At 39.8% G+C, this 12226-nt stretch overlaps 1 protein-coding gene across 2 annotated transcripts in view; it reads right to left on the bottom strand.

Moving 5' to 3' along the window:
- LOC105936763 (complement C3) overlaps nt 1–11270 on the bottom strand; it is a 119051-nt gene extending 107781 nt beyond the window's left edge. The window contains exons 1-4 of one of the 2 annotated variants that reach the window (XM_036137295.1): nt 11172–11270; nt 10872–11037; nt 9524–9722; nt 7992–8154 (exon numbers count right to left, since the gene is read on the bottom strand). In XM_036137295.1, the coding sequence (XP_035993188.1) occupies nt 7992–8154; nt 9524–9722; nt 10872–10966 (457 nt within the window). In that variant the 5' untranslated portion in view covers nt 10967–11037; nt 11172–11270. The remainder of the gene's footprint in view (nt 1–7991; nt 8155–9523; nt 9723–10871; nt 11038–11171) is intronic. The other variant, XM_036137294.1, reaches the window with a different exon arrangement.
- Nucleotides 11271–12226: the final 956 nt, after the last annotated feature.

Below are 12226 nucleotides of genomic sequence, written 5' to 3'. Positions count from 1 at the left end.
CTTTTTGTTTGTTTGCTGTTTTGATGATTTTGGCCTGGTGGGAACGGTTGTCCTGTTGTCGGTTCTTACTTTGCAATAGTTTTTTTTTGCTCTAGTCTGCCTATAGTAGAGGCTTTGACGGCCCTGTATAGGGTTGGCCCTCTGCTGTAGCATTCTGTTTTTTGATTGTCTCACCAGGTCCAACTTTCTGTTAATACTTTAGAGAGTTATGTGTTTTTCTATTTTCTCTCTCCCTTTTGTTTTGTTTTTTGGACACGGAGAAACCGAGGGTATTTAAACTCTCTCTCTCTTTTTTCCCCTCTCCCTCCACAGAGAAGCAAAGCAGCTGAACAAAAAAAGAAGTCCAAGAGAGGTTTTGAAAATAAAATATTTTTGCTAACCCTCATTCCTGTCTACGTGTCCTTAAATATGTTGGCCCCGTTCTGGGTTGTAACAGACGGTGTGGGTGCATCAGCATCCAGATTGTGTTTCCCTGCTCGATACTGCAACTTAAAGGAGAAGGTAGAAAGTGCAGCCAGCCAACAATGATTGGTAGCATTCAGCTTAGCTGATATCTGGATGTAAGTAAGTGGGCTGCTGTCAGTGACAACTGTAAAATCCGCTCCATATAAATGATCTTGAAACATCTGTGCTACACTCCACTTCAGCGCTAAGAATTCAAGTTTGTGAGCTGGATAACAACTTTCGCTGGCTGACAAACCCCAGCTAGCATAGGCTATTACCCTGAGCTTCCCCTCATGTTCCTGGTAAAGGCAGCACCCAGTCCAGTGGTGCTGGCATCTGTGTGAAGGATGTGAGGTAATGCAGGATCAGCAAACCCCAGGACTGGTGCAGTGGTAAGTTTATCAATCAGGGTATTAAAAGCCAACTGGCACTCAGGAGTCCATCTGGAACCAAAATGTTGCTTTGGATCAAACTGTGGGCACGTATTAGATTGTACCCTTGAGGTTTTGTTAGTTGGTGGGTACCCACGGGTCAGATTGTTAAGAAGCTTGGCAATTTATGGAACGTCTATAATAGCCAGTAAATCCCGGAAAAGATCTCAAGGTCTTCAAATTGGTAAGAATTGGCCAGGATTTCTCTGTGGAAATCTTTTCTGGGTCTGTTTCAGCACCTTTCTCTGAAACTATGTGGCCCAAATATCTGACAGATGTTTGGAAGAATTTAAATTTTTCCAGAGAAAGTTTTATTCCAAACTCTTTCAGACGATTTAGACCTCTCAGTAGATGACTTTCATGTTCTTCAAGACTGTTGGAAAATATGATCAAGTCATCCAAAAAAAACAGAACCTCTTTCAAATGCAGGTCACCCATACATTTCTCCATCAGTCTTTCAAATGTTGATGGTGCATTAGTAACCCCTTGAGGCATCCGATTAAACTCCCAAAACTCAAGTGGAGTAACAAAAGCGGTCTTAGCTTTATCTGTTTCATTCATTTCAATCTGGTTACAACCAGATTTCAGATCAAGCACAGAAAACCATTTTGATCCTCTGAGTGCTGTAAATGATTCTTCCAAGTTGGGCAAAGCATATGCATCTTTGACCGTTTGTATATTAAGTTTACGGTAGTCAATTGTTATGCCAGAAGCTGTTTGAATATGCTTATTATTATTAATTATAATTTGGTATTATAATTTAAGTAAGAAATCATTCAACTCAAAATTCCGCTATAACAAAATATAGTTCAAATGGTGGTGATGTTAGCTGTACGCTTGTAAGGATTTATACCACTAATGCATTAGTTAAATAGCTGTTATGAACTAAATTATGCTGGAATAAATGATCTGGTCGGACTTTTAACCGATGAGGTTTATCCGGCAGGCTGTGAGAACCCCAATGTAACTGCAATTAGAGTTTAAATCCGTATTCCTTATCACCATCCAATGATAATGTCTCTGTATTAATATCAGATGTTAACTCCAAAGGAGGTTAGCTCTGAATTCTGAATAACCATGCAACTGTGAATTAGATTGAACACAAAACAATTTCTATTCCGCAGTTGATGTTTTTATTGAACCAAAAGCAATTCCCTGTTACAGTAATTCTCTGAATCAACGACTTTGAAAATCTTACTCACTACTAAACTACACATGCAAAATATATGTGGAAATAAAAGAACAAACAAAACAAATGGATTAACATGAGAGGTTAGCGAATCTAAGTCCAGCTCACGGTCGTTTAACACCACATCTCAGTCACCCGACACCCTTCCAAGATGGCGACTATGATGACGTATGATCTACCAATTTGCGTGATGCGTGAGGGGAGGTCCTAATGCCGTAACCATGCTTACACTGATGGGGTAATACCTCGCTTCGAGAGGGCGTGGCTAACTGGGGATTTTAAATGGAGACCGCGAACTGAGCTCGGACAAAAAGATTGCACTCGCTGATAAGCAAAGCAAAGATGGAACAAAGAGGGAGGAAAAGGATGAAAAAGTTGAAGAATCGACCCACGGCGGAGTCTCCACGGACCACAAAAATCAAACAACAGCCAAGTCACTTTCACAAATGCATGCACATACAAAGAAAATATTCAGCAAAATAAATCCAACTTTGTCGTGGAGTAAAAAGCATTAACCTACACCTACAAAGTTCCTAACGCCTGCCCAGGCACTTCTAAACACCCTGTGGGTGAAAAAGAAATAAAAGGGGAGAACCCCGTTACTTATACGTGGTTCAGGAGTGAAGTCCCGGTTTGGTCCGTGAGCGCTTGGAATAACGCGGCGTCCTGAATGCGTCTCGACTGCGCGGTCGTAGGCCGGAGCGGGCAGCAGCAGGGACGGGGCGTGGAGGCTCCTTCGTCTCTTTCTCCGGGCTCACAGTCGCTTTGCTCGGCCCAGCAAAAGCGTAGTCCTCTTTCGATCACTGGGAGATAAGGCGGCTTCCAGTATTTGATCAGAGGGAATTAAAAGTACCTTTTAGAGTCGACCTCCTGCGTCAGCAGGGATAAAGTTTGCTTTGAAAAGTCTCGGTCCAGCGAGAAACTCGAGCACGTGGTGTGGGATTGCCCCAACGAAGTGAAACAGCTGTGAGTCTTCTCAGGTTGGCAGCGCGCCAGGAAGAAGGCAGATTGTCGTGCGTGGCCTCAATAAATACATTTTCCCTAGTAACATTATCTCTCCACTCCGTTGTTAGGGCGGCGGCCATTTTTGGGCCAAGTTGCATGATGGGAGTTGGTGGCCATTTTGACCACATTGCGTCATGGGGAATCCAGTCCGTCACGTCCCGAATTAATGCAGTCATCACGTCTGAACTGCCATTACACAATGCACAGTCAAATCTCTCCATTCATCAACAATTGGGAATGAGAAAGGTGATTCGGATTCTCTGATAACACCAGCATCCAGAAGTTCACGTAAATGTTTGCGAACAGCCTCTATGTCTTGTGGGTGGACCGGTCTTGCACGGTGCTTAAAGGAGTATTGTCATGAAGATTAATGTGATGTTTCACTTGCTTGGTGCAGCAAAAATCTAATGCATGATGGGATAAAATTTCAAGTATGGCATTTAACCTTGTTATGATTCTTTCCTTCCATTCTGATGGTATTGGTGACTCACCAAAATTGATGTTCAAAGGTGCTGTTGATGTTTCCTCAGCTATATGGTTGGTCACATGGGCTTCTGAGATGATACCTGCATAGGCTTCCAGTTCAGCAAACTTCAACACTTAAAACTGAAATGGAGGTGTCTTGCTTTGTTTCATTGGAGACAGCAATTGGAACCCTATACAGTCTGCCAGCTTGAAGTGCAACCAGACAGCTACTGACAACCAGGCCACCCGGCAGGCCTGAAACCGGGTGCCGAACGACAGCACACTGGCTGGCCGTACTAGAGAGTTTGGCACAACCCTTAACCACCACTATGTAACCAGCTGGAATAAGCACAGGGGTTTTCTGTGATGTGTCACAACACCCAAAATGGTTGCCACAGTTCTGCTGATGCATTAACTGATGCAGAACTGTTTTAACCCATATGAGGTAGGTTTAAACGTTGGACAGTTACTGGAGCAGAATTTTTCATAGAGAATTTCAAGTGTATTCATGCCAATTTGTACTGAAGCTGGAAATCCAGGTCTCACATCCGGAACAACCAAAGCAAGGGTTTCAACTGTTAATTCACTCCCATTGAAGTCTTTTGGAAATGTTATTCGTACTTCAACATAACCCAGATACGGAACATGTTGACCTGCAGCCCCATTCAACATGAAGTAGGACATTCAGATTAGTGGTTTCTAGCTGAAGCGACTGAAGCTGTGTGCTAACTTTTGATCTCTCCTCTATTGGTCCAAAAATATTACTTCTGTTTTGTTTTTATTCAACTAAAGAAAATTTTGGCACATCCATGTATTGATTTCTTCTAAACATTTACTCAGTGCTTGAACTGGTTCATAGTCACCTGGTGAAATGTGCTGAAACAGAGGGATTTTGTCAAAAACAAACTTCTGTTTATCATAAAATATTTTCCGCTTTGCACTGACCAATGCTGGATTGGGCTCATTATCACATTGAGGCTTAATATGGCCATCCTCCCCACAACGGAAACAAAACCCAGGTTTAGAGCTAGTCTTATTCACATTAGGCTTTGAATAAGCTTTTGCAGCAGAAGGTAGCTTGGTGCCCATCTGACCTGCTGTTAGAGCAGTGAGCTGCTGCTGTATTGCTACCATCTGTTGTGAAAGTCATGTTGTTACACTTCCCTTCTCACGTGTTGCCTTCTATGCCCCTATTTGTAAAGGACAAAAACACACCAAAGTAACCACACCTTTTGAATGAACATTTCAAGTGAAGTCACAAGTAAATAAGTCATAACTTGATAATGCTTTTAGCAAGAGAACATTTTGATCTGCTGGGTTGCTTTCTGCCGTGTTGCTCCAACACTGCGCTGTCCTGAACAGGCGGCTGAGCAGCTGTTCACATGCACGTACAAGTATGGGTGCGCATGTACATGCATGGTCCAGCCCAGGCATGTAAACAAGAGACTGGAGAACAACACAGAGAGCTGTGGTGTGAAGTCATACCATAGTCCCTCTGAAATATTACTGTTAGTTCTTCACTCTTTCTATCTAAAATATTGAAATTTTGCTTATTGCTCCTTTAAACATAATGTGTGATACGTTATAAACAAAAAAAAAAATAAAAATACTGAACATAGGATCATGCCCGCCGACAGGGGGCGGCAAACGGGTCAGTTGTCCCGGGCCCAGGACAGAGGGGGGGGCCCAAAACTGACACTCTGACTGACCATTAAAATGGTCAGTCTGTGTCACGGCCCTTTGCTTCTCCACTTCCCCTCTTGTACATGGCTCAGCGGCACCAGCCAATCAGCACGCAGGCTCAGCCTGGCCTGCCCACTCAGCTCTGTCTCACAAACAACCTCGCTGCTGCTGATCAGACTCGGAGCGACACCGCAGGAGCGGAAAAACATAAAGAGGGCAAGTAGCGCCGTTTAGCTATATTTTAGTAAATGAAATCAAGCTGTATGTTTTGTTAAAAGCTGGTCAAATTCAGTGGAAACACAACAAATTTATCTAAGCACGTGAAAAAACACAAGAAAGAAAACATTGAGCGACAGAAATGGAGAGAGGAGAGGAAACTTCTCTCACTGCCCCGTGTTACGATTGGCATTGTAAGTTTTTATGTAACTGAGTGTGCAGGTGTCAGTTGCTGATTGGTTCCAGGACAATGACAACGGAGACGTCCTATTGGTGCCATCCTGGAAGTGACAACTAAAAAAGACTGCTGATGTGGACTTCCTGGGCCCGTCCTCCACTCTTCCCAACCAGCCACACTTTTAGCACTCTGAATGTTCTGGAGCTTGTAGGAGTGAGCTGCTGTCTCGGTTACTTAAGTTTTCTCTTGTTTTCTTAGTAAGGGAGGTAAGGTGACTGTCATTTGTTTACTTTACTAGGTAAGTTGGTTCATTTCTTTTTTTTAGACAGTTGCCTTTTGTTTGTTATTTTCGGCACATAGCTCTCTCTGAAGTTTGCTCCATTTTGGTGTTGTACCTTTAAAACTATTTACAACAAAATAAATCACTTTCTAAACATATACAACTTTGTATTTGTGAGCTGCTTGGGATGGGAAGAGGATGGATCAACTCTTTAATATGTTATGGTCTGGCCAACCCTAGACAGGTCGTAACAGAACCAAAACATTACCTAATCCTTTATTTATCCCACGACGGGGAAATTATAGGATTAAAGCAACAGGCAGGTGCACACAACACAGACAAAATTACATAAGGATTGAAAGATATAAGAGGTGGATTAGGAAAAAACACTGAACATAACATCATTATTATTAATATTTAATTGTAATAATAAGATAAAAATCACAAAACCCGAAAGGTCAACAGGGACTGGCTAATATACAGCAGGTGAAAAAAGGCCATATTTTAGCTTGTGTGTATGTGTGTGGGTGTGGTGGCGGCAGGTGTAGAGGGGGGGCCCCAAAAAGATTGTGTTGTCCCAGGCCCCAGCAAAGCTGTCAGCTGGCTTGCATAGTATATAAATAAATAATGCAAAAACAAATAACAAAATGATTCAAACCCCAAAGGTTTTGTTATAAAGGAACTGTATAAGCTGGTATTTTACAGTAGTTTTCACATCTTAACATCCACTATATTGGAGTGTTACAATATTTAAGCTTTTCTACACCTAATCTACTTGAATGTGTTTTATGTAATACTATTTTGTTGCTCTTGTTTATCTTATTTTACGATTGCTACAGTATTGTGGTTCAATTCTTGTTTAAGGCTTATGTATTAATAAATTATATGACCTCACGAGCTCAGATTATGGGTTATATCTCAATATCACCTAAAATAACTATCCTAACAATATTTTTCCATGTCAGCTTTTCCACGTCATCCAGGGGTCATTCAAAACTTCCTGTTGCTGTCACGATTCACGTTTTCTGTTTTCTGCCTTAGTTTAGATTTCTGTTTTGGGTTCTATCTTGTTTGATTTCTTTTATAGTTTATGTTCTATCTCAGTTATGTCAGTATCTCAGCACTGATGCCTGGTCTGATCACTCACTCTACACACCTGCTCAGCTGCGCCCTGTTCCTCATTACCTCTCACCTGATTCACCTGCACATACCAGTATATATTCAGCCTTCAGACCAGACATCAGTGCCAGATCAATCTAAGCCGATTGGTGAGTTTGTCCAGCGTTCTCTATCCTGATTGACCTGTTAATAATACCTGATTGCCTCTTAACTTCTGAGCCAGCCTGGATCCTGTAACCTGCTTTTCCTGCCTGTTCGGACTGCTTTCCTGTATTCCATGACTTAGCCTGTAACTGGACTCTTTGAGCTTGCCTTATCCCCTTAACCCCCCCTCTTGTGTACCGACCTGGACTGTTGTCTAACTACCGAGCAAGCCTGTCCTTGTCCAGCCTGTCCGCTCGCCCGTGTATCGAACCTTATTCTGTGTCCCGACTCTGCGCTTGGATTCTGTTTCTGGACTATCTTGCATTCTGATTACCTGGTTGTGACTTAGGACTGTTTTATCGACCTTGAGTTTTGTCTTGTCTGATCATTGTTGGTCACAAAAATGGAAGGTTAGGATTTTTTCTATTCAAAACAGGACCTAGATAAATGCTGCATAGGCTTTCAAGGATCAGGCGCTGCATCTAGAAGTTGATGCTTCTTAGCTGTGGAAAAACTATCTGAAAATCTTAACTGTCAAGAAACTGTTACCATAAACATGCAAGAGTTTATAATTTCCATCATGTTCAGGGTTTTTATTAGAAAAATAATGTATTTGAATGTTGCCATTTTACCACTGCTTTGTTTTGACAGGATTTTGTTTTTATGTGATACTTTGCTTGATTTATGTTTTTTTTCTCTGTTTTCCCAGTGTAGCAATCTTGATTACTCTGTTTGAATGATCCATATAGATAAAATCATGTTGAGCTCAGTCACTGTTAAGACTAAAATTGTACAATAATTTTTTCTGCAGATTGTTTATTCTGCTAAAAGACTCACCTGTGCTGCTGGGGGTGTAGATGGGCTTGTCAGTCTGAATGAAAATGTAACCAGATTGGAAGGAAACTAACACAACTTTTTCGAGTAGATGACCAGGAAATTGGGCCTGTAGAGTAACGTACTGCTTTACATTGCGATCATTGACGAGGCGGTCAGTGGGAATCTGGGAATAAAAACAATTGCTTTAAATATTGGGTAAAAACAGTTACATTTATACATAATTACCTCAGAAAAGCAAGAGAACCAAAAACATTAAGACAGGTTTGTCTTCTGAGTCACTAGATATTAATTTTTTTCAGTGATCACATGATTTGACAAGCTGTGTCCTAAATTATTTTATAGACTGAGTTTAATCTAATTCTACATCTTTTATATTAAAATATTCTCTACAATCCATGTAAAACAGAAATGTAAAAAAAGAGTTATATTTCAACATGTTCTACAAAATCCCTTGTCTTGTTGATGTTGATAAAAAAATAAGTTATAGTAAATAACCACCTGTGAGTCAACCCAAACAACATGCATCGCCTTGCAAAAACTCTTTGTAAAAACTCAAGGTTTTTCAAATTTTCATACAATACTGCCAAAATTGTCAGCTAATTTTGTTTGGATTTCATAAATTATGGTAAAAGAAAGTAGACAACAACCAACCATGTTGGTGCATCGTGGGATACACCAACATTTTCCTTCTACTAGGAAGTAGAAGGTAAATTATATGTAGTCTTTACAAAATAGCTGATTCTCAGTAGGAAAGGGTGTTGATGTCTAAAGTAAAACATTTTTTTAAGACTTGGCAAAGAAACTGGACATTTACTGGGCCTTGGACATTTACTGGATTTACGGTGATCTAGAAACCATCTCATTGTACCTCTGGCTCATGGAATCCTGCTGGAAGCTGAACCTCCAACCTAGTCTCAATTCTCCTGCAGACCACGTTTTTCTCCGGGTTCTATTATCACCTCCCAAAAGCACAACGCCCTCTATATCATTCCCGATCTACTTTGCAATTCCGTACCACTTTGTGTTGCTTTATAACATGTAAATCCGAATAATTTGCGGTGAAATTAGTGATCGTAACAAAAAAGTGCAGAACAGGTCCACAGTGGTGCTGTAGCTGTACATCTACATGGACCAGGAGGCCTCGTATTACCACAGAAGGAGAAAAAAATGTGTCATCAATAACTCTAAAGCACCTCCGCTACCTAAGGTTCTCTTTCTGTCATCTCTACTACTGATGCTGACATCACAATTTGAAATGATAGAGGTGATAAAAGACAATAAAAGACATAAGAGCAGGATGAAATTTTGTTTGGGATCCATGTCAAACCAGAGGTCTGGAATCAGGATGGGGGGCTGGCGTACATTTAGCAAGCAGTGAAGGTAAATATGTTTTAGCCGAAGATAACAACTAAACTTGTGGAAAAATTTAAACACAGCTGCTAAATTCTAAATCTAGATATGAGACCATCATAAACAAAAAATAGTTTGCTGCACTGAAACCAGATACTCCCAAGAAAAAAATGCAAATTTACCACAATTTTTCCAAATGCCTGGAAATTCTTTTGCTTTGTAAGTGTCACAGATGTCGATGCATACTCTGTGGTTTTCGTTGGATGGTTCATCACGGATATTCTAACGTTCACATTATTTTGTTCCATATGGTCCTGAATCTCTATAAAAATCCTTTCCTCTGTTGCAACTCTCAGCACGTTGGGGGCAATCATCACATTCCTGAGAAAAGAGCACACGTAGTTTAGAGATCTATTCCGGGAGTGTGAAAGCTCACTCTTAAACTTTGGTTTTTACAGTCCAGAAAAATATAAAAAAAACTTAACCAGACCATTACAGTTATGAAAGTAATGTCAACGTTTTGTTGGGAAACACTCATTAAGAAACCCTGAAGCTATGTGATGTTGACTACAGTTAGCTTATTGAAACGAGTGTTGGAAGTTTTTTCCGATTTGACTAGTTTTTCTTCATGCCTGATGTGTAGTCTTTCACAGACGTCTTTAATCATCTAAACTCAGAGAACAAGAATACGGATCTTTGAACTGAAATACTGAACATGCAAGTATTACTTGCCAGTGCTAGGTTGTGACAAAAAGTGGCAGCACAAAAATGCTCAAAGAGGATTTTGCTTTTAGAGGCTTTTACAAAAAGTGCTGGAGTGAATCATCATATCATGCAGAAGGAGATATATGTAGTATTTACCGAAAACAGAATCAGTACTTTATGCCTGACCTTAGACCAAAACCCAGTATTGATTAGATAAACAAAACATTTCATCATTGTTCTTGACTCTGTCAATCTGATGAAATTTACCTCCAAGTAAACAATTTAGTCTAATTTACTCGCGGTTGAACAAAGGTTTATGGCTTCTGTGTTGAAATAAATAACACAAATGACTCGTTGAAGCCAATTGTATTTTCATCTATTGTCTGTTGTTTTAACCTATATGCATTAAAAGATGTTGAAAGCGAGTGAATTGATGTTATCTTCTTATGATAGAGGGAACAGCTAAAAGTCCATAAGAATCATGTCTATGGATTTACGTGACCGGTTAACTTTATGTCTTGATGATCTGTACAGGTTGGTCAATAAATAGGCAATCCAACATTTATGTTTTGTTAAAGAAAGTCCTTAATAAATATGAAAAAGTTTCAGAATCATTTAAAATATTCATGTCCTAAAAGCCATTTTATCATAAAAGTACCAAGATAAGCAATTGACAGTAACACCAAAATAAAACAAATGAGTAAAACTAAATGTAATTAATGTAGAAATGCTTATACTGCTAAAAAAAAAAAAAGCAAACAGATGATCTATGACTAAACATATCCAAACTAAACTCCTTGTGTAGAGTACGGCAGGCCTACTTACATTGGAGATCCAGCAGTTGGAGAAAAAAGGGAAGAAAATGGAAGGCAGGCCATCAGCCACAGCGGGAGCCAAAACATCCTCATATTGAATCCCATTGCTGCTTTGAGTGTTTCCACTCACTATGTAGCTCCTTTTTAAACAGCTTTAGTAGTTCCTCTTCTTTCTTCTGTCTCACCCAGTTTTTAAGGATTTGGATGTGTTGTTAAAACAAACAAAGAACAAATGTACATTCCTGATGATGAAATCTAGTGGAACAGATTTGATTAGTTAAATTAACATTTAAACAGAATATGAACTGACCTGCAAATTACAGGACCTTTTCAAGATAACTAGTACCCTTGACGCACTGTTAAAGTCGTAGCATCGAAATTGTCCTTCTGTGTGACCAAGTAACTTATTTGTTCTTGTAGTCTGTCACACATTTACCATACAGCTTTAGGTCAACAATTGCATCACTGTCCTTGCCTCTATTTGTTTTCTGGTGGGATGCACTTCTGAGCAAATTCAACAAGATAACTTGCAATTTACTGGCATTGTAGAGATCAAAGTACATTGACTGTGAGGCAATAATTTTGTAACTTTTACTTTTGCTCAATGTTTGAGGGTTATTTGGTGATGAAGTGTGAAACACTTTGAGTGGTCAGTCTGACAATAAAAGCACCATATGAAATTCGGTCCATTTACCAAACTGCAATGCTATATGGCATACCCTACGTGCAACAATTTGATTTGTGTTAATGAGCATGTTGCTGTGTCCAAAAGAACTGCGAAAAAACAACTATGAAACAAAATAATAAATAAAACAAAAAGATAAAAATGGAGACTTGGGGCTCTTACCTTCTTCAAGTTTTATGATGGTCTCACCATTGTGGTAATTTATCTTTCATGTGGTTTCAGTCTTCTTTGTTCAGTCAGCTCCTGAAATTGAACCAAATCAGCATCAAACCTACTGTGTCCACCTGTGCAGCTACTGTAAGGCTTGACATTTATCCTGCTTGCATATCATCAAGACTGTGGAAATGTCCGTATGTCCTTCAGCCTTTATTTGGTTTTCTTGAAATGTCACCAGACAAATGTTTCAATATAATTTTCTTAGCCAGTGCAGCTTAAGGATTCATCACTGAATCACATTTGCATTCAGTCAATCACAGTCCATGGCTGCTTTTTTTGAGTGCTCCTTTTTTTTTACTGTGTTTTTTATGGTCTGTGAGTACATAAATCTGATTTCCTTCAGCCAGTTTATTTTGATCTGTTACAAATTGTGACTACTACATCCACTCATTTTCATTGTAATATTCAGTTCATCCATCCATCCATTGTCTGCACCTGCTTACCCTTGTAGGGTAGAGAGGGGG

The sequence above is a fragment of the Fundulus heteroclitus genome, chromosome 5, assembly GCF_011125445.2.
Source record: "Fundulus heteroclitus isolate FHET01 chromosome 5, MU-UCD_Fhet_4.1, whole genome shotgun sequence".
In the NCBI taxonomy this organism is placed as follows: Eukaryota; Metazoa; Chordata; class Actinopteri; order Cyprinodontiformes; family Fundulidae; genus Fundulus; species Fundulus heteroclitus.
This window is presented reverse-complemented; position numbering and strand designations above follow the sequence as displayed.